We start from the raw sequence: 21,205 nt of genomic DNA, 5'->3' as shown, positions 1-21,205 counted from the left end.
GTGTTATAGTTTTATGTTGCACTATCGTCACTTTTGCACTTTATGTTGTCTATTGCTTGTTGTTTCATGTTGCAACATGGTTTATCTGGATGGGGGTTTTATTGAACTATGAGAAGCCGGAATGAAAACCAGCTGAAATAAAACAGGAGTAACGAGGCTGTTTATATTTAAATGTAAGGAGTAGAAAGTTCAGATAATTGTGTGAAAATATAAGAAGAAGAAGAAGAAGAAGTAAAAAGTCATCTGAAATTAAATAATTACTTCAGTAAAGTTTAGATAACTAACATTTCTCATAACTAAGATAACAAGGTATTTCTCATGTTTCTCATTTCTTAAAATTAGATTGTATTCTATGATTTTTTTTTATTATTTTATTGTGAATTTAACAGAATCACAAATTCAGTTTTGTGTGCTGAATTTAGAATCTGTAGATGTTTGAGAAATTTGAGAACATCGTGTTTTTTGTTGCTTTTTTTTTTACCTGTTTAACCTTGTTATTGTTTCTGTTTTTCCATCATAGTTTACAATGACGTGCCAAAAGTCATGGAATAGCAGTAAGTAAATTGATGATGTAGTGTGTATTACCTCAGGGGACAGCTTAGGAATGTCCACACCTGTATGGTGTGAGGTGTTACCTTGTGAGTGGCCAGTGTGCTTATGGCTAATAGTCGGTGCAAGATGTATGTACATGTGTGCCAGGAATACGTCATAGAAGGCTACTCACAGTGGACAGTGACCACAGTGCTTTAAATGATTGTGACCAGCAGCATCTGGCTAGTATTGTACATCCAAACAGACAAGTGATTCTAGTAGAAATCACCTCAACAATGCTGGAGACCCAACACACATGTCCCACAGGACAGAGCAGTGTTCTTTAGCTATCATAGGACACGATTCTAGTTTCTTTTGTCTTGTTAGTGTAATTGAAGTAAATATATGGGTTAACCTGCCCACCTGCCAGTGAAAGAGAGAGAGAGAGACAGAGAGAGAGAGAGAGGGATACAGGGGGAGAGACATGGTAAAAGAGAAACAGAGAAAAGAGAGACAAGGTATAGATATGAGTTAACCTACCTGTGAAAAAAAAGAGAATGAAAGAGATACAGAAAGATGCAAAGAGAAAGAGAGATACACAGAGAGACAGAGAGAGAAAGACAGAGAAATACAGAGAGAGGCATAAAGAGAGAGATAGACAGAGATAGAGAGAAAGGGAAAAAACAAGAGAAAGAAAAAGAGAGATAGAGTGAGATTGAGCAAAAGAGAGGCTGTGAGACAGAGATGGAGACAGAGAGAGACAGAGTAAGAGGGCAAGAAAGACAGAGTGAAAGGCAGACAATGAAAGAAAAAGACAAAACTTAAAAGAGAGAGATAATGTTCGAGAGAATTTAAATTAGAGATACAGTTGAGAGAGAGAGAGCAAGAGAGTGACATCAGAATAAAGACAAAGAGAGAGAGAGAATAAGACAAACTGACAGACAGACAGTGCGAGAAAGAAAAAGAGAAAGACAGAGAGATACAGTGACTAAGAGAGAGAAATTTCTTATGACTGACTGTAGCTTAGAAAAAAAGGACACCACACGACATGCTCTAGAAACAATTGGCTTCTTCACAAACAAAGATTTACATTCACAAAATAAAGCAGTGCTAAAAAGAAAGACACGTAGGCTAGGCTGCATGTTGCTCGTCTTCAGTTTGTGGATGTGAAGGACAGTGTCACGTGATTGACGTCGTCATCAAATGGGTCTCGGCCAGTCATCTCAGGAAGTGGTTTACAGCCTATTTACACAAAAGCAGGGGGACAGAGTCTCTTCCATCTCATCCGAAGCCGTCCTTCGTACTGTTTTATGCTAGGAACACGTGGAAATATGAAAAGCAGGCCGTTCTGCATCGTAAATTTAGCGGAGAGAGGTAGACCTTGAAGGGCAGTGACCAGGTAGAGCCTCGTAAACTGCAGTACCACAGAGATGAATAGTCTGTTTTAACCTTTAAATGGAAATTACTCACTGCAAAAAGGGCTGCACTGATGTTGGGGCTGTTAGCATAGCGCTAACCACAGAGCTAGCCATACTGCTGAGTGAATCAGATTAATAGGGCAAATGCTGCGTTCCATTTATCTCGGATGTTGGAATGTTGCCGATGGAAATTACATCACATTCAAGTTGAGTGTGTTCAAGTTTAACATTCAGATATCAGCTGTTGTTGTTAGCTTTGTCATGGGTTAGCATGCCAGGCAAGCAATACCAGTTAATCACAACACATTGTACAGAATTTTGCCCATCTAAACAGTATGAAAACATAGTGTCTACAGATAGACATTGGGCAGGACTGTGTGTAAGACAGTGTGTGGTTTAATATGACATTAAATGGGCACTAAACCCTGTGAAATTAGCTGACTCCACCCTCAGCTCAAATTTGAAAAAGGCAAAAGAAAAAATGTAAGGGGTAGTTTGGGAGGAGCACTAGGTGATGTATGGGTTTAGAGGCTGAGCAGGAGGAGGAGCTTATTGGCTTAGCGGTGAGACACAGATGATTGGACGTCGTCAGCAGGGGGGGTATTATTGATAGACTGATTTGCATATTGTGATGTGTCTGCGTACCAAAGGACACGAAGGACACGCCTATAGCACAGTTAAACCTGAGAGGGCGCTGCAGAGGCGGAAATTACCACAATAAAAGTGTTTTTTTTTAAAGGTTAGGAAATGTTTATAAAGAATTTAAGCAGGATTGGTGGGTTTATTTTTAATTAATTATTAATTTAATTAATGAATTTAGAGGCTTTTTAACAAATAGAAGTCTTGTATAATAAACTGTATAATACTACTGCTTTTACTTCTGTCGATGTGCAGGGCAGCCATCTTTGATTCTGAACTTGTTGGTGGGTTGGTGAGGCCTAGGACTTTCCTAGTAGGAAATCTGACATGTATGAGCTATCATTCCAACATCCATGCTCAAATGGAAGCCAGCATAATCCTTATTCATGAATACTCTTTCATTTACTATCAGAAAATAGGCAGTACTGTCTCAAATTCATTATTTAATCCTTTAAATGACTTAATTGAATAGTTCCCAGAGGACAGGCCTGGAACCGTGCTTTTTTATTTTGGCAGCTATACATGTTACAACTGTTGTATGTTGTATTTGAAGGCTCACACTTGAAACAAAGTCCTTTAGAACAGAACTGTGACAAGAAAAATGCACATTTCTTTTAATTCTGAGTTGGACAAGAGTGCCATGTCAGTGTATCATTGTGTAAAAATGGAAGGAGCTGGTCTCATTGACAAATGGAAACAATGCAACAAAGGTAATGTTGAATTATTATTGCAATAATAATAATAACATCAATAATAATAATAATAACAATAACAACAACAAATTATCCACAACTCGTTAGAAAAAAAAACAAAGAAAAAGATGAGTCTCATGCTGTGTAAAACGAGTCCACGAGTTCTTAGTCCACTGCTCCACAAATAGAGCCCGTCTAATTCAGCTGCCCAACGTCAACACTCCATTGGTCAACATGCCATGACATCTCTTTCGCTGTCCAGTGAAAGTGGTGCTCAGTATGGCCGCCACACGGCTTCGGCGGACATGCTGGTCGGAGAGCTGCTGTGGCTTCCCTCAGCCTCCACGACGACATCACTCTGATTGGGCAGTGAGGGGTGCAGGAGGGCGGAGCCTGTGGAGGCGTTGGTGCAGGGTGGAAGGATCCGTGGCGGTGAGCGTTCTCCGCCGCCCCCTCCAGGCATCATGGAGAACTGGTACGAGCCGGCAGCGGTGCTGTAGTACAGGTGATAAGGGGAGGAGCTGGCCTGAAAGGGTCCACCCTGGCCCTGGGAGGAACCGGCAGAGTAGGGGGGCGGGAGGTACGTGTGGTAGCGACCGGTGGGGGCGGTCATGGCCGACATGCCGATGCCGATGGCGTTGGTAACGGGGGTGGGAGTGTAGGTGAAGGCTCCGGTGGGGTAAGGAACGCGGGGGTCTGAGAAGCGACTGTCTGGAAGCGATGGGATGGAGGAGAAGGAGCGCTCCAGACCTACACGGGGGTCGGTGAACGCTGTCAGTTCTGGACCTGTTGGAGAGGAAGGGTACGGTCAGTAAACAATTGGCGTTAAATTAAAGTAAATGAACGATAAAGTAAACAGTTAAGAGCCTTTTAGAGCAAGAAAAATGTCTGAGTGTAAAAAAAAAACTCTAAAATTGTTTCCTATATGTATTAGGGCAGTGACAGCTGCACAAGTAAATCCTTTATAGAGGGTTTTTATTTTTATTTTTTTATTGAAAGTTCAAATATAATTATATGGCTGTAATGAACAAAGGCATGCTTGGACAGAAAAGGATGCAGGGTTTCTTGTAAAAACACCTCTTTTGTCAACTGTTAAGCATGGGGGTGGATGCATCTGGCCTTGGACTACGAGATTTTCCCTTAAAGTTCCCTAACATAAACATTGAATTTTTTTCAATAGACTTTCAATAGACAATAATAGTGCTTACAATTTAGTGCTTACAAGAATCTTGCTGCACTAGAATACTTTTGTGGAGAAAAAAATGACAAAAATATCACATACGTTTGCTTTGAGACATTTTCTGCTTTGTTAGTTTTAAACTATAATAGTTGGAATAAAAAAGGCCACTTAATTCAATACTATACAAATTGTATTATACATATTTTTTATTCATTTATGATTTTTCACCGGGGCTGGCCAATCCTTGTGTACTGTATGCCACTGTATGTCAAAAAGTAAAAATGTCACAAATTGGAACAAAGTTTTAAACATCAGCAATGACATGTACACAATAATTTTATAAAAATGGACAATTATAGAAAGGCATTTCGTGTTTTTGAGAAAAAACGCTACTGCTGTGTTAGCTACACAATGTACCTCTGCCCATTTTGCCCATTTTCAGTATGTTTATCGTACTCTAGACTTGCGACAAAAAACAGTATACATTTCCATTAATAGTTAATACAATAGCCTCAGTTCCATTGCTTAAAATAACAGACACATTTTTGATTGACTGTGTTTTAGTATGGGGTAAATTTGAAACCAACAAAATACTCCCCTTGATTTTACATATTGTCCATAAAAAGCTAGTCTTAAGTCCTCTTTAAAAGTTTTTCTCATCATAGATCTTAATGCAGTTTCAATTTGTGTAAAAGATCCTGCAACAGGGTATTCACCACGATCTACAGATGAAGAACAGATGATGTGTAATGATCATGTGCCGGAGTGCAGTTGAGAGCTTACAGTGTATAGGATTGCGGCTTGGGGAGATGGGCGTGGTGGGGTGAACCGTTGGTGCAGAAATGGGGCCTAGGTAAGGGTAGGACTGCTCATAAGACCAGGATGGAGACGTCTGCATTTGTCTTGAGTCTGAAACAGAAAGAGATAAAGAAGAACATCAATATTACTCATTATAATAATTCATTATAATAAAATCTCACTAAAATCACAAGAAAACTAATGGGCACCATTTGTACATACCAGTTAGAGTTACTAAATGTAACTGACATTCTTAAATGTTTTGATTGTATTGGAATTTGGGATAAACTGTATCTCCATTAAACAAAGAAATCTTACCATCTTACCAAAATCAAGCTTTAAAAAAACGTTGCCTTTTTTAACATATAATCTCATTTCTGACCTGAATTATTGCAGCATGCATCATACAATTACTTATAAGGTTTGTAGCCGATTTAATGTCCACCTAAAGCTAAGCTTTACATTAATAATTCATCAATACATCAACACTTTAAGCCTGTTTACCTTCTACTTGCATCAATTAAATGAAAAAAATAAAGCATTCAGCATCACTTATCACAGTTGGTATCAGTTTACTCAATTTCCTACCTGTTTACTGTAAACTGTTTGTTTTCCAGGTGAAGATTATGAGCTTTACAGGACTAGGATAGTAACATTAGCTGAGCTAATTTAATAGTACTGAGTGAATAGTAATAATAAGGTAAATATACGATTAGAATAGCAATAGTGAAGTGAATGTATTGTGCTGTGCTGGTTTGTCTGCTTAGATTTAAAAGCTCATTGTCCAAAAAATATTTATTTCTAAATTATAGTTTCGAAATCGCCTTTTTTCGAAAAGCAAGTCAAAAATACATTTAGGCTATTTCATTTATTTAATAGTTTAAAAAGTGGCAACCTCAAGTGTTCAGTATGTGGTCTTTTAGCCAAAAATCTTTCTTTATGTGCCTCCAAAGTACATTTTATAGAGTAAAACATACATAAAGTTTCTTTGGCCGACTACTGAAGAAAAACTCAACCCAAGGCCAATGTACCGCTATCTCTAACCCCATCCTGTTCTTCACGATGCTAACACGATGCTAACAACTCAGAGTCAGGCCACACACTGCCTGAAGAAGATGGGGAAAGCAGAAAGGGTAAAGAAACCACTGTTCCAGGTTATGACATGCTCGGCTAACTCTGACACTGCTTTAGCATTGATCCTACAACAATATCAAGGCTGATGCACGTCTCGCAAACAGCCCCTAAAAATCTTCAGCGCTAGTCAAACAGTACGAGACTGAGAGATGGCCAAAGAACAAGTTCAGGAGACGTTCTCTCAGCGTGGAGGCCTGAACTCTTTCTTCTTCTTCTTTCCTTCTCTCTATTTCTCTCTCTCTCTCTCTCTGACTCTCTCTTTATTTCTCTCTCTCTCTGGCTCTCTCGCTCCCTATGGTCTAATAAACGCTCGCCGATAGCCTGCAGACTTCCAGACAGAAGGGGAGGGCGAGCCATCAGAGAGGAAGCAAATTACGCATGGCGGCCAAAAGCCGAGTTTCAGGCCGTTTCAAGTGGAGCCAGAGTGCGGCCCACTGCCAAACCCCCCCCCCTCCTCCCAACAACGCCCACCACCCACCCTCCCCGAGGCTCCTTCCACCAGCCCCTTTTTTCCTGACTCCCCTCCCCAGGCTCGGTGCTTCTGATCTGGGGCAGGAGTCTCACATGGCTGGGTGGGCGGCTGGAGGCGGATTGGTGCATCCGGTGCCGGCGAAGGCTCATTCATTTTTTTATTGGGCTCCCACACACAAATACACGTGCAGTGGACTACACATGGGGCGGAGGGGGGTGGGGGGGTCAGACTGGGAGAACCAGGAGCACGGAAACGGGCTGGGCGAGAACATACTCACAACCTCAGTCCAGGAGTGGAGAGGAAGAGAAAGAGTGAGTGAGAATAAAAATAGGTGTGTAACAGTTACTAAATTGAATGTAGTTGGGTGTTGTTTTATGGGTCAAAAATGACCTTCCACTATCTCATTCTCTCCCCAATTTGAAAGGCCAATTAGCCCACCCACCTATTAGGACTAGAAATGCCCCCAACACTAGGAGGATGACGGCTACCGCAGGTCTCCTCTGATACATTTAAAAGCAATCCGCGAGATCTTTCCTAATTGTTGCTGATGCAGCGTCACTAGGCAGCCAACGCAATTGGAGGAAAGTGCTGGATCGCCCACTGAAAGTGATGAGAGGCGAGAGAGCATGGCCGAGAGCCCACTGAGCCCACTGTCCTCTACCTCTTGACTCAAGGCTAATTTATACTTCTGCATGAAACATCCGTGAGGCCCGTGAGATTGTTTAAACTCTAATAAACGCTAACGAAAAAACTTAAAAATAAAATGCTCCTCTGGTGAGCTTTTGTTTACATGCCTCCTCTGTGTCTCTGTGGTGCTGGGATGGCTTTAGTTTCTGCCTATTCTTGTTTTTTCACCTATTCTTGGGCTCCCTATCTCCTTATAAGAGAGTTTTTTCCAAGCTGTGTCCCAATTCACTAGCCGGGGCAGCTATAGTGTATTGGACCACGACCCAGACGACACAGGTTTGATCCCGCATGAGGAGTGGTGTGTTTATTTAGTATTTTATTTTTTTCCTTTCATCTTGGGTTTACCTGCTTTGAGATCAACTGTTCTGCAATTGGGTTCAACAACCCTCTGGGCTGGAGAGCTACTAGCCTGTAGCACGTCATCCCAGTATAAACGCACACAGAGGCATAGGACACTTGAACAGACAACACCGCAAACTATGTGTTGACTTGACTTACAAGTATAAACCAGCTTTTAGTTGGCTGGGGCACTTTGTCTATAGCAAAATTGGGTGGATGTGTAGTTTAGCTGAAGTTATAAGAAGTGTTTCAGTCCAGATAGAGAGAGTTGAGGCTTAACGATGCTTTAATAAGGCACGTCACTAGTCCTAAGGCAAGAGACTGACTTGCTGTTGGGTTATTCCTATTGGTTTACTGGTTACTAAAGGCTTCCACCTGCACTAGAGGCAGGAACACAGCATACAGGCATATATAGCATTACACCAAGAAGTATAAAAATGGCACGTGTGACTGTTTTGTGGTACATAAACCATCTAAACACGACTTAAAACAGTACATAAAAGAAATCAGGAGATGTTAAGGTTTCACAGGGCGCAAAATGTGTTATTTGATCCGTACACACACCCTCACTATCAACCCTCATCAACACACCAAAATATTTTAGTTGTACGCTGCCAAATCTCAAGCTGTACTTCCTAATATTTCACTCACGCAGTTACAAAAACACACACTTTCATTTCACTGCTGCTGTCCTGTCAACACAAACACACACGCACACACACACACATACACACACACAAACAAAACATCCACATATACACTTCCCAAAATACAAAACTCTTTAATTGCGCAAAAGTGGGAACTAGGGTTGGGTGACGTGGCTCTAAAATAACGACACAATATTTTATGGGAATTTCTTTGCTATAATGATAATCTTTGTGATATGACAAAACACAAGTTCTGCAACAAAGTAAATGGTACCACTTTAAAATAAGACTACCTTTATAAAGGGTTTATAAATGGTTTACAATTAGTTTATTAATGGTTACTAATTAGGTTGTAAATGCCTTAAAAATCATTAATAATCAGTTATAACACATACGTAGAAAGCCTAACAATGAACCCACAGCCATCTATATTGTTGCCCTTTCTATGTATGTGTTATAACTGATTATTAATGATTTTAAGGCATTTACAACATAATTACTAACCATTAATAAACTAATTGTAAACCAGTTATAAACCCTTTATAAAGGTAGTCTTATTTTAAGGTGGTACCAATTAAATACTAAATATATGTATATTGTCGCTGTCCAATGAAAAACACTTAGCTTCAAAACAGCAACTTTACAGCAGAGAGAAAAAACCTTGTAAACTTTCAATGAAAGTCAATGTAAAAATAGTTTATTTCAGGTCATTTTGAAGAGTTTCTATTGGTCCGTTCAACTTAGAATAAACAAAAATGGAGATACGTGTTTTTTATAGGACACTGACCGTATAGTCTAAATATATGAATGAAAAATGTAGTAAATTTGCGATATAGATTTTTTGTATTGTTTAAAAAATGTAAGCAATATTATTGTATATGAGCTTACAAAGCTCACGAACACTGACATACTGAAACCTTAAACTGTCTAATAAACACACACACACACACACACACTATTATATACACACACAGGCCAGCCTGTGGTCCCAGCTGCTCCTGATTTTCTATAATATGAAAAGAAAAATACAGAGAGAGAGAAGTAGAAAGAGTGAGAGAGATATAATAGAGGGAAATAAAGAGAGAGAGAGAGAGAGAGAGAGAGAGAGAGAGAGAGAGAGAGAGAGAGAGAGAGAGAGAGAGAACTCTTGAATGACTTAATAACGGTTTCCGCTGGCTCCGTTCCCACTGCTATTTCTGGCGGCAGGATCAGAGGGAGAGAGAGAGAGAGAGAGAGCAGCACGCGGCAGGAAATGGACTGTTCCACTGGCCTGCACACACAGCCCGGCCCGGCATGGCCCTGCCACCCACCACTCCTCTTTACCTCCATCCCACTATCCCTCCCTTCCATCACCCCTCCATCCCTCTTTGTGTGATACTGTGTGTTGTGCTGGTATGAGTGGATCAGGCACAGCAGTGCTGCTGGAGTTCATAAACACCTCAGACCTGTGGACAGTGTTCTGTTACCGCTAAGGAACCGAAAGTGTCAAGAGTACTGACATTCAGTATAGATACTAAGGGTTAAAATACTTCTGTAGTAGTTGAAGTATCATCGACTACTTAAAGTATAAAAGTAAAAGTAATGTAAGAGAAAAAAAAAGTTGGGCAGAACCACAGAGTCCTATAGTGCACTACCCCCCCCCCACCCCCTTTAAAACACATTTTTATAAAAGCTATAATGACTATAATGTTATATTAAAATGTTAATGTTGATAATATAATTTGGGATTTTGCATTAGGCTGTTCCCTAGTGTTTCAGCTGCATATATGTTGATTGTAAATGAATGTATTTTATTTAGTAGAAAAATGTAAATATATTAAAGTTAAAGTTTAGTTGGACTGGAGTTTATCTGGAGTTCTCTTGAGTCTCTGCACGAATCATCTTCATACTAGACTACATACGTCTGCTATGTTCTTGCTGGAGTGTGTGTGTGTGTGTGGGGGGGAGGGGGGGCGTGTGCAGGTGTGATGAATCACAGTATAAACCAATAGGGAGTCAGAATGGTATATGTTTATACTTCTCTACATCCAATCACGATCAGATTCACTCTATCTGGATGGAGAGATTTATCTGGATAGGGGTTTTATTGAACGATGAGAAGCTGAATAAAAATAGGAGTAACGAGGCTGTTTTTATTAAAATGTAAGGAGTAGAAATTTCAGATAGTTGTGTAAAAATGTAAGACATACAAGTAAAAAGTCATAAATTATAGATAAACAACATTGCTACTTAAGTAGGAAAAAAGCTATTTATACTTCTTTACTTGACACCTCTGTCAGTAACAGATTCAGATCTTCTGTCTCTGACTTTACTTTATCTACAAGGTGTTTCAGCTGTAGGTAGGAGTGTGTAATAGAGTGGAGGACAGTGAGAGATGATTAAACAAAGTGTTTAAAAACTCCAGCAGCACTGCTGCAGTATCTGATCCACTCACTGTACCACCAGCACAACACACACTAACACCTCATACACCACCATCATGCTAAACAGTGCTAATCACTGCTGTATCTGATCCACTCACTGTACCAGAACAACACACACTAACACCTCATACACCACCACCATGCTAAACAGTGCTAATCACTGCTGTATCTGATCCACTCACTGTACCAGAACAACACACAATAACACCTCATACACCACCACCATGCTAATCAGTGCTAATTACTGCAGTGCTGAGAATAATAACGACCCACCACCCAAATAATAATAATAATAATAATAATAATAATAATAATAATAATAATAATAATAATAATAATAATAATAATAATAATAATAAAAGCTGCTCTGTGGTGTTTTTTTCTCCTGTTTGTTCTGAGAATTGAAGAACAGGGTGAAAGAAGAAGGATAATAATAAAGTTTTTCAGATAAATGCTGAATTTATTTAATTAGATATATATATTTACAGGTATGTAAATATATGAATTATTCTCACAAGCAGGTTTCAAAATTTGGTCCGATTTGGTTGTATTTTGAATTGGGGATTTTCACACATGGCTGCTTCCTGTCAGCTGACTCTCACTTCCCTCTTTTCCCTGGTCTGCTTCCTCCAAAAATACATATGTATATATCTCTCTTTCTCTTTTTTACTCTCTCTCACTTTTTCTCTCTCACAACACACACACATACACGTACACACACATACACACACACACAAACACACACAAGTGCACGTACTGTATGTACCTTGCTACTATTTACACTCGCTCAGAGAGGAACAGAAAGTAACGATCTATCTCTCACACAGATATAGGCCCTCCTGCTGAGCTCGGCCGATTAGGAAATGCCCAAAACAATGAAGTAAAAAAAGCAGAAGCAGCGTTAGCATGCTAATATAATAACACTTCCTTCAGCGAGAGACGTTTCCCAGAACAGAGGCCTCGCTTTACATCATGTGATAAAGAGCATAAAAACACAAAACCGCTCACATTACTCACACTTCACACTAACGCACACAATTACACACACGACCGTGTACCAAACATGCTATTAGCATGATGACGTGACTCTTAGCACAAGCGTGTTATTCCCTTATATCCCTCACAGCTTCTGTCACACCATTTATTCTATTAAGTTTTACTGAAAACAGCGTGACGCTGCAGTGTTTTGCTCCCAGCTGAATGAATGGGCACTAAACTGTGCGTCCCAGATACTCTTAGGTCACTTGCTATTAAAAATATAAAAAATAATAATAATAAAAAAAGAGAAAGAACAAAGCTCACAGTGCATTATGGGAAATCACGTGGGTCATAGCCATTTACAGTTAATGTAGTTATACAACTATATACAACATATGCCTTGTTTTTTTTTCACATGTTGTGTGTGAAGTCTTATTATATTGCCACTGTCGCGCAAAATCCTTGTACCTCCAGAATGACAACTTTACAGAAGATGGAAATAAAATATATTTTGGCCTTTTACAATTTGTCACAAATAGTTATTGATTTATCGTTCAATATATGGATATGACTTAGCCCATTAACTTGAATGAGCTGATTAAGAAAGAGTTTTAATTTTATATTTTTTATATGTTTTATTTGTTCAGGACAAATTTTAAGGAACCAATACCATCCCCATATTCGAATATTCTTAATAATTTAAGATTTCTTGGAATTTAAAAATTAAATGGTGCAACTGCATTATTACACTGTTGTATTACTATTATTATTATTATTATTATTTTTATTATTATTATTATTATATCAGTGGCACATAATGCTATTAAAATGACAACAATATTGTTTATCACAATTATTTCTGTTCATGTCAGGCCTAATGTAATTCAATTTTAATCATTTCTATTTGTCCTTTCATCATGCAATTCTGTTACAATGTAAAAAATAAATGCCAGTTTTAAATTATGTTAAAAAATTTAAAAATCAAAAATGGAGATACAAGGGTTTCGCTAGACAGCAACGATAAGTTTCAATAATACGTTTTTTTTTGTGACGCAACGAATCATGATTAAAAATATATATATTCATATTTCCTCTCCATATAGAGTAACTCACCAGGTATCTGGCTGTGGGTGGGGCTGCTGAAGGGGGGTGTGTTAAGGGAGGAACGGGGGTTGGGGGCGGCGGCCTGGTGGGGGCTGCACCTCATGGCGCTCCGTCTCAACTGCTCTGAGAAGGCCAACGCTCCAGGCTTTACACTTTCCTCCATCTTTTGTCTGTGGCCTGCATACACACGCACACACACATGCACACACACACACACACAGGCATGCACACACACACAAACACACACACACACAAATTTAATTGCAGAATTGTATAATATGATACCAGTGCTCCACATTTCCTCCTTTATACATTTTAAATGATTTCTAACAATACATAACGACGAGTATCTTAAATTATATATATTTATTTGAATTATGTTACAAACTCCTGATGCAGATAACTCATTCAGTATTCAGTATTAATAAATGTTTCAGTATGTTCTTATTAATGTGACAATGGTACAGTAGCATAAAGTTGTGAGACAGCTTCTTCCCATAGGCTGTCAGGCTTCTAAACAGCCAGTAGCTGTGTATCAGTCTGCAGTCCATCAAAACTCTGTTATATATCTCACTCTGTTATATGTCTCACTATATAATATATAACATCTCCACCTTATATAACTCATTCTGCACCCTGTACTTTATACCTACTGTCACAATGTACCTACAAAGATTTAAGGAACCTTCAGGAAACATTTTTTCTCAAAGCACCGTTAGGTGTTCTTCCATAATGTTAAATGATTTGTCATGGGCATAATTCTATATATTTTACATATTTCATTTGTATGTATTGTGTTTGTTGCTACTAAGAAGGACTACGCACCTACGTTATTTTTACTTTCCTGTACACCTGGATTAATGTAATGTAATAACAAAAACATTTTATGTATAATTTATTTATTTATTAAAAGTTCTAAATACTAAAATGTATCAAATTTACTTTTCGGTGAGTTACTGTTCAATAAAGCAACGTTATATTAATATGACAAGTGAATACGACACACACACACACACACACACACTTTAAACTACTGCCTTAAAGCTGACTCCCGAGTCCACCCACGCTATTAGCTAATCATGCTTAAGATCAACACTTCATTGCATTCTGCCATAACACACACACACACACACATTCTCCTATTCCCTTTCATACATCAGTAATAATGACTCCCAGACCCTGTCATCTGCTGTATATCTGGGTGTTGAGACCCTGCTGGTGCAGTGGCACTATAATGTCTAAGAACAGCATGTTTGAGTTAGATGGAGAGGAAGCCACTTGGCAGGGCCTGTGGGCTGAATGGAGAGATGAAGAGCGGAGGGATGGAGAGTGTGCAGGGAGAGGGGGAGTTTGAAGAATGGAAATATTAGAGGAGATGGAAGAATGAGGTGTTGAGGGTGAGGACTGTGATCTGGTGGGCATATAGACTGTATGAGATTTATAATGGAGATTTTAAATAGTTACAGCTATTGGACAGGAGTACCGAAATGTATTGAATATGCAAAGAACATACATAAATGAATATATGAATGTTATATAAACGTATATAAACTTAAATAAACTTTTAGTTAGCGATGCACCAAAAATTTGGCGCCTGAAACGACTCCATTATTTCTAATAAAACTGCAGTGTTTCCTCTAACATTAAGATTTAGTACTCAGTGCTCAGAGCACTGCTGTGTACAGGGAGTGCAGGGAGTGTGGGAGAGAGCCAGCAGCTTCTGATTCATAATATACTTTATGCGAAATAAAGCATTCTCCATCATTTATCACACCCAGTATTAGTATCCTATCTCTTCATAAACTGCCAGTTTTACAGCCGAAAGCATGACTACGAGACTAGGATAGTCGCGTTAGATGATCTAATCTAGCTTTACCATTTGTCTGTTTACCAAAAGATGAGCTGCTTTTTTTTTGTGTGTAAATTTCACTACTAAGGAGAATTCATGATTACAGCAGCTCTACTGAGGCACATTTATTACATTAAGAAGTAAAATGCATTGCTGATGTAAATGCAAGATACTTTTATGATTAGAATAAAACTACTGAGGTACATATATGATTAGAAATGCACTGCTGAGCTACATTTATATATTTTTTTAAATATTTTAATAGAATAGCTACATACAGTATAAGATTAGAATAGATCTATTGAGGTAGAATAGCAATGTAAAGTAGATTAATGTCTACAATAGCTTTGCTGAGGTACATTAATAACTGAAAAAATACTGATGAAGGAAATGTATGATTAGAAATGCACTGCTGAGCTACATTCATGATTAAAATAGCACTACTGCGTTAAATTGACTGCTCTGCTGAGGTAGACTTGAATACTGGAATGACTGGAATAGCACTGACGTAGGAAATGTATGATTTTACTAGCACTGTGAAGTAAACGTAAGAGTACATGTATGATCAGAATAGCACTACTGATGTAAATGTACGCTTAGGATACGATTAGGAGTTTCTATACAGGATTTCTGTCTTTTTCAAGCTTTCCAAGCACAGGAAAACATGTCTCCATGTTACTGTGTGTGTCGTAACTGTCAATGCAGTACAGATGTTACCGATAGTGAGTTGAAATAATGATTGGTGGATATGTAGCATTAGATGTTATTCCATCGGAGGGCACTGTGGGGTTTCTTGAGTCAGCTGAGGAAGCTGTGTGTGTGTGTGTGTGTGTGTGTGTGTGTGTGAATGTGTGTATTTATGTAAGGGACAGGTGACACGCATTTCCGTTTGTGTCTGTGCATGCACGCTAACCCGTGGGCTAATGCATGTGTGTTTATACCGCACACAGGCCACACACCACAACCCAATACATCTCCCCACGACCTCACACATAGACGAGCAGGGAGCAGGCGGGATTAATGACCGCAGCCGATGAGAGGCAGAAACGAGGGAGGGAGGGAAAAAAGAAAAGAACAAAAAAAGACAAGTCTCTCAGCTGTGCGAAACCATCAGCCACACTCGCCCCCTCACTCTCACACTACACACTATCAAACACACACTCGTACACACACACACACACGGACAGAAGGAAAGGAAGTCCTCCTGAAACCAGAGCCTGCGTCTGAGGGCTTTGAAGAGAAGGCCAGCGGACAGAGCCGGCCAGACAGAGCTGGCATATGTGGACAGGCGCCGCCCGGCAGATTCCCGACCGGAATAACGGACCAAGGGGGAATAGCCCAGCGGCGGGCGTGAGCACCAGGGCGGAGCGTGATCTGCTCTCATATAAACCGTGCTATAAAAACCTCGGGCCTTCTAACCCCTCCACATGAGATACAGCGTGTTTTTATACATCGCCTCAGGATCACCCACATGTCCCATATATGTACATACAGTCATATGAAAAAGTTTGGGTACCCCTATTAATCTTAATCATTTTTAGTTGTAAATATTTGGGTGTTTACAACAGCCATTTCAGTTTGATATATCTAATAACTGATGGACACAGTAATATTTCAGGATTGAAATGAGGTTTATTGTACAGAACACAACAGAACAGAAAATGTTCTTGACTGTTCTCACCATTCTTCTTCTCTGCCTTTCTGATATTTTTCTTGGCCTGCCACTTCTGGGCTTAACAAGAACTGTCCCTGTGCTCTTCCATTTCCTTACTATGTTCCTCACAGTGGAAACTGACAGGTTAAATCTCTGAGACAACTTTTTCTATCCTTCCCCTGAACAACTGTGTTGAACAATCTTTGTTTTTAGATCATTTGAGAGTTGTTTTGATGAGCCCATGATGCCACTCTTCAGAGGAGATTCAAATAGGAGAACAACTTGCAATTGGCCACCTTAAATACCTTTTCTCATGATTGGATACACCTGGCTATGAAGTTCAAAGCTCAATGAGGTTACCAAACCAATTTTGTGCTTCAGTAAGTCAGTAAAAAGTAGTTAGGAGTTTTCAAATCAATAAAATGATAAGGGTGCCCATACTTTTGCACCAAATTAAATTTTGATTTAATGCATATTGCACATTTTCTGTTAGTACAATAAACCTCATTTCAATCCTGAAATATTACTGTGTCCATCAGTTATTAGATATATCAAACTGAAATGGCTGTTGCAAAAACCCAAATATTTACAACTAAAAATGATTAAGATTAATAGGGGTGCCCAAACTTTTTCATATGACTGTATGTATAGAGTATATATACATTATGTACTGGGGGTGTGAGAAAATATCAATATCATATTGTATGTTATTGTCATGCATTTAAGTGCGAAGTAAAGTTTTTAGTAACAATAAAGAAATACGTTTGTGAATAAAATTGGTGTCAGAAGTGTTTCATTTAGTGTTATGTTTAAACCCCAACCACTAGATATCAGAGGAGGGACAATATATTGATGTATATCGGATATATATTGCATTGTTTGATCCAAGATGCACACGCAGCGGCTTCTCTCTCTCCAGAGGAAACAGCGTTTTCGTGTTTTTTGTCCTGTAAGTCTCAGTGTTTTTACATATAATGTCTCCTATTATTTTATATTATATATATTTTCTGTACTTGCTGTATTTTTTTGGGAAGGGTGGTAACGTAATTTCAATTATCTGTATGTCCTGTACATATGCGGTACTGACAATAAAACTACTTGACTTGATTTGACTTGTTTCTTTCTTATCAATACATGGCATTAAATGTGGATATCATTTAGATAATATCACAATCATAATGTATTTAATGTATGTGTTGTATTGGCCGACAGTTGATATTGCAATTTTTTTTGTTGTTAGAAATTTGGAAAATAGAGGAACTTTCACCAGATTTCACCAGAAGTCAGTGAGCCAACAGGTAATGATAACAATATTGCAATAGGTGTGTCCAGAATTGAAGCACGATGAAATTTATTGGGCAGATATGACTTTGGTAAATATGTACTGAAATATATTGCACCAAGCAGCAATTGCGTATATCATTATAATGTCCTTGTAATTTCCATCAATTTAATGTAACTAGCCAAAAATGAATGGGCTTGCCATGCCAACTTTATAAAATTATTTCACAATGCCAGAGACATTTTCCAGATATTCAATCAATGCAAGGCTACTTAGCTGTTGTTTCCATAAAGATGGGACACACAACAGCATGTAAACACACAAAAAATACATGTAATAATAATAATAATAATAGTAATAATAATAATAATACTTTCTTTTTATATTATTAAAGGCAAATCATCACCCCTCAGTACTCTGCTGCTATTAGCATGACTTAAGCAGCCGTAGTGGTTATAAAGCGACGCCACACTCATCTGTAGACGTCAACACACTACCGCTATTAACATACCACCAGCCTCCACATTATCATAACCAGCTGGTGTATAAACCTCAAGCACAATAAAACACTTACACACACACACACACACACACACACACACACACACACACTTAAACACACACATGCAAGGGTGGACGTAAGGACAGCAAGATTTCTGATCTGTTATTTGTATTGATGTATTACTTGACTGCATAATAATACATTATAACCAATAATTTAAGAGTCACTTCCTTTCCTTGGGGCCATCCTGATGAGAGCCAGTTTCATCATTACATTTTTGATGGTCTTTGTGACTGCACTTGAGGATACTTTCAAAGTTCTTGAAATGTTTCAGATTGACTGACCTTTATTTCTTACAGTTATAAAAGTTTTTTAATTATTCACTTTTTGTTGAAGTAGTTGAGTAGTTCTTGATATAGTATGGATTACGAAGGCAAGAAATTCCAGTAATTAACTCTTAATGAGTTCAGCACAGCTGTTAACTGAAAGCCTGAATTCCAGGTGATTCTACTTCATAAAACTGACTGAGAAAATCCAGCAGAGATGTTTAAAACTGTCATCTAAGCAAGAGGGGCTACTTTGAAGAATTTAAATATAAAACATATTCTGGTTAATTTAACACTTTTTTTGAATATTAAATGTTTTAATGACTTTAATGAAAAATACTGAATTTAAGGTGTGCCTAAACTTTCTGTATATACTCTGGTTCTGTATATATTAAAATGAAATCTCAATTTAAGACCTATTTGTTTGTATTTTTGTGCTGCTGCAAAATAACTTACAAGTACACCTTACACTACCGACTTATTCTATTAAATATTGAGGCATTTTGGGTAAAGTTAGCCTAAAAAGAAGTGTGTTTATGAAGCAGGTTCACTTTTCTCATGACCGCTGTTTGCCATTGAGTCTGAGTTAGCTGTGAAGGCTTATGCCAGTGAGTGTGTTCCTGGTGTAAAATAGTTAACTGTAGGTTTTAGGAGTTAGTCAGTGTTAATCGAACATAGCAACTGTGTTATAAGTGAGCCGATGTGCCTCAGGAGGAGGGTGGCTGCTGGTTTGTGGTCAAGTCGTATGATAATGATCACTTTCCCTCGACTTATATGCATAATATTTTAGGACTCAGCAGTGTTTTGTTAAGCCAACAGAAATGAACTTGAAAATGCCGGAGGATTCCTTCAGCCTGTAATGCACTTCAACTCATTAAAAAGGCCAGCAAAACTTACGCCGTGGTTCTCTGGGTCCATCCACGGTGATCTTGATGGCTCTCTGATACGTGGCCACCTGAGGGGGGTTGGTGAAGACGGTAATGGTGAGAGTAAAACTCTTTCCTGTGCGAAAAAATACAGAGAAAGAGAGAAGAGGGAGGAAGAGTTAGTTTGCTTATCAAATGCAAATGATGAAGACACTGTCAGAGAAGTGACCTTTCATTTCATTTGTAAAACAGCTTGAGCTTGAGCTAACACATTATACAATGAAGGTCGTTGAAGGCCAGTGTGCTTATAGTAAAATAACTAAGACACAGTATAAATGAAGAGACGGTGGGCTTTATTTTAGTGATCTATAGCGTACAGGTTAATTATATATCATGCAGCTGAATTCAGGGCGTGTCGGTGTGTGTTTGGTATCGTGAGGGCACAAAAAATAGCTCAAAAAATAGCTCAAATCATGGGTGTGTTTTGGGGGTAATGTGAAATCAATCAATCAATCAATCAATCAATCAACCTTTATTTTCACTCGGGAAGAAACATTGAGGGTGACCCTCATTTACAATGTTGCCGAGCCTCTATAACATCAAAGGGATTGAACACATTTAATGATAACTTAGAAATAATAAGAAATAAAATCGTAAAAAATAGATAAATAAAAAAAAATAATAAATAAATAATAGTACGCATTTTAAATCAACATTTAATAAAAATATATATGTAAAACAGAAAATTCTAAAATACCATAAAAAAAACTAATTTGACATAAAAATCTAAAATGTATACAATATAAAATAAGTAAATAGATAATAGTAGAAGTAAAGTAAAATATTAAAAATGATAAGTGATTAAATGAGTAATAGAACTAACTAACATTAAAATGAAATAAAAAATGAAAGTAATAATAAATAAACAAAAAATATAAAAATATAAATAATACAAGAAAAAAGATAAACTAATAAAAAAAGTCATTTAAAACAGTCACAGGCAGAAATAACAACAGAAATAAATCAATAAATCAATCAGTGTGCCAGTGGTCATAGCCTTTAAGAACCAGGTGAGCTATGACATTGGCATGTTCGTATCTTAACAGTTTGTATCTTAATCGTACGTTTGTGCTTTGCAGTGCATCCCTTTGTGTGTGTGTGTGTGTGTGTGTGTGTTTAACGAATTATAGGAATGGACTGTATCCTAATGAAATGGACTCTAATGATTGACTGTTGTCTAGGTTTATTTCAGTCAGTGGAGCACCTGTGTTTTACAGTGCCACGATAGCAATACGCCAGAAATATTCCTGCCCACAACTCACTTCCAGACCACATAATCCATCAGTGTAGATTTATTCCTTAAATAATTTTAATGCTAATTTAACAAAATAGATAGCAAAGTGCATTGCATCACAACTTGTACGATAGGGCCTTTAAGATTAGAAATGACATATTATATTATATATATTTATGTTATTTTGTTGTTACAGACACAATCAATCTTTTAATCAATATTACACTTTTTTTCTTTTATATGATACCACGTCTTTGTTTTACATACATAGATAATAATTTCCAATTCCTACCACTAGTTAAGACTTTAACCCTACCACATATTACCAGTGCTGGGAGGGCTTCCTCTAAATCACATGAAGCCGTCCACCACATCTTTCATAACTGCTGC

General features: G+C 38.1%; 1 protein-coding gene across 4 annotated transcripts in view; it reads right to left on the bottom strand.

The window, feature by feature from the left end:
* Positions 1-1,583: 1,583 nt before the first annotated feature.
* runx1 (RUNX family transcription factor 1) overlaps positions 1,584-21,205 on the bottom strand; it is a 99,484-nt gene continuing 79,862 nt past the window's right edge. For 3 of the 4 annotated variants that reach the window (XM_022674962.2, XM_022674965.2, XM_007238273.4), the window contains 4 exons: positions 19,553-19,657; positions 13,052-13,219; positions 5,244-5,369; positions 1,584-4,066 (listed from right to left, as the gene is read on the bottom strand). In XM_022674962.2, coding sequence (XP_022530683.2) covers positions 3,555-4,066; positions 5,244-5,369; positions 13,052-13,219; positions 19,553-19,657 — 911 coding nt within the window. In that variant the 3' untranslated portion in view covers positions 1,584-3,554. The remainder of the gene's footprint in view (positions 4,067-5,243; positions 5,370-13,051; positions 13,220-19,552; positions 19,658-21,205) is intronic. The other variant, XM_022674964.2, reaches the window with a different exon arrangement.

Source organism: Astyanax mexicanus, chromosome 21, assembly GCF_023375975.1.
Source record: "Astyanax mexicanus isolate ESR-SI-001 chromosome 21, AstMex3_surface, whole genome shotgun sequence".
Taxonomy (NCBI): domain Eukaryota; kingdom Metazoa; phylum Chordata; class Actinopteri; order Characiformes; family Acestrorhamphidae; genus Astyanax; species Astyanax mexicanus.
Note: the sequence above shows the minus strand (reverse complement) of the source record. Positions and strands in the feature narration are given on the sequence as shown.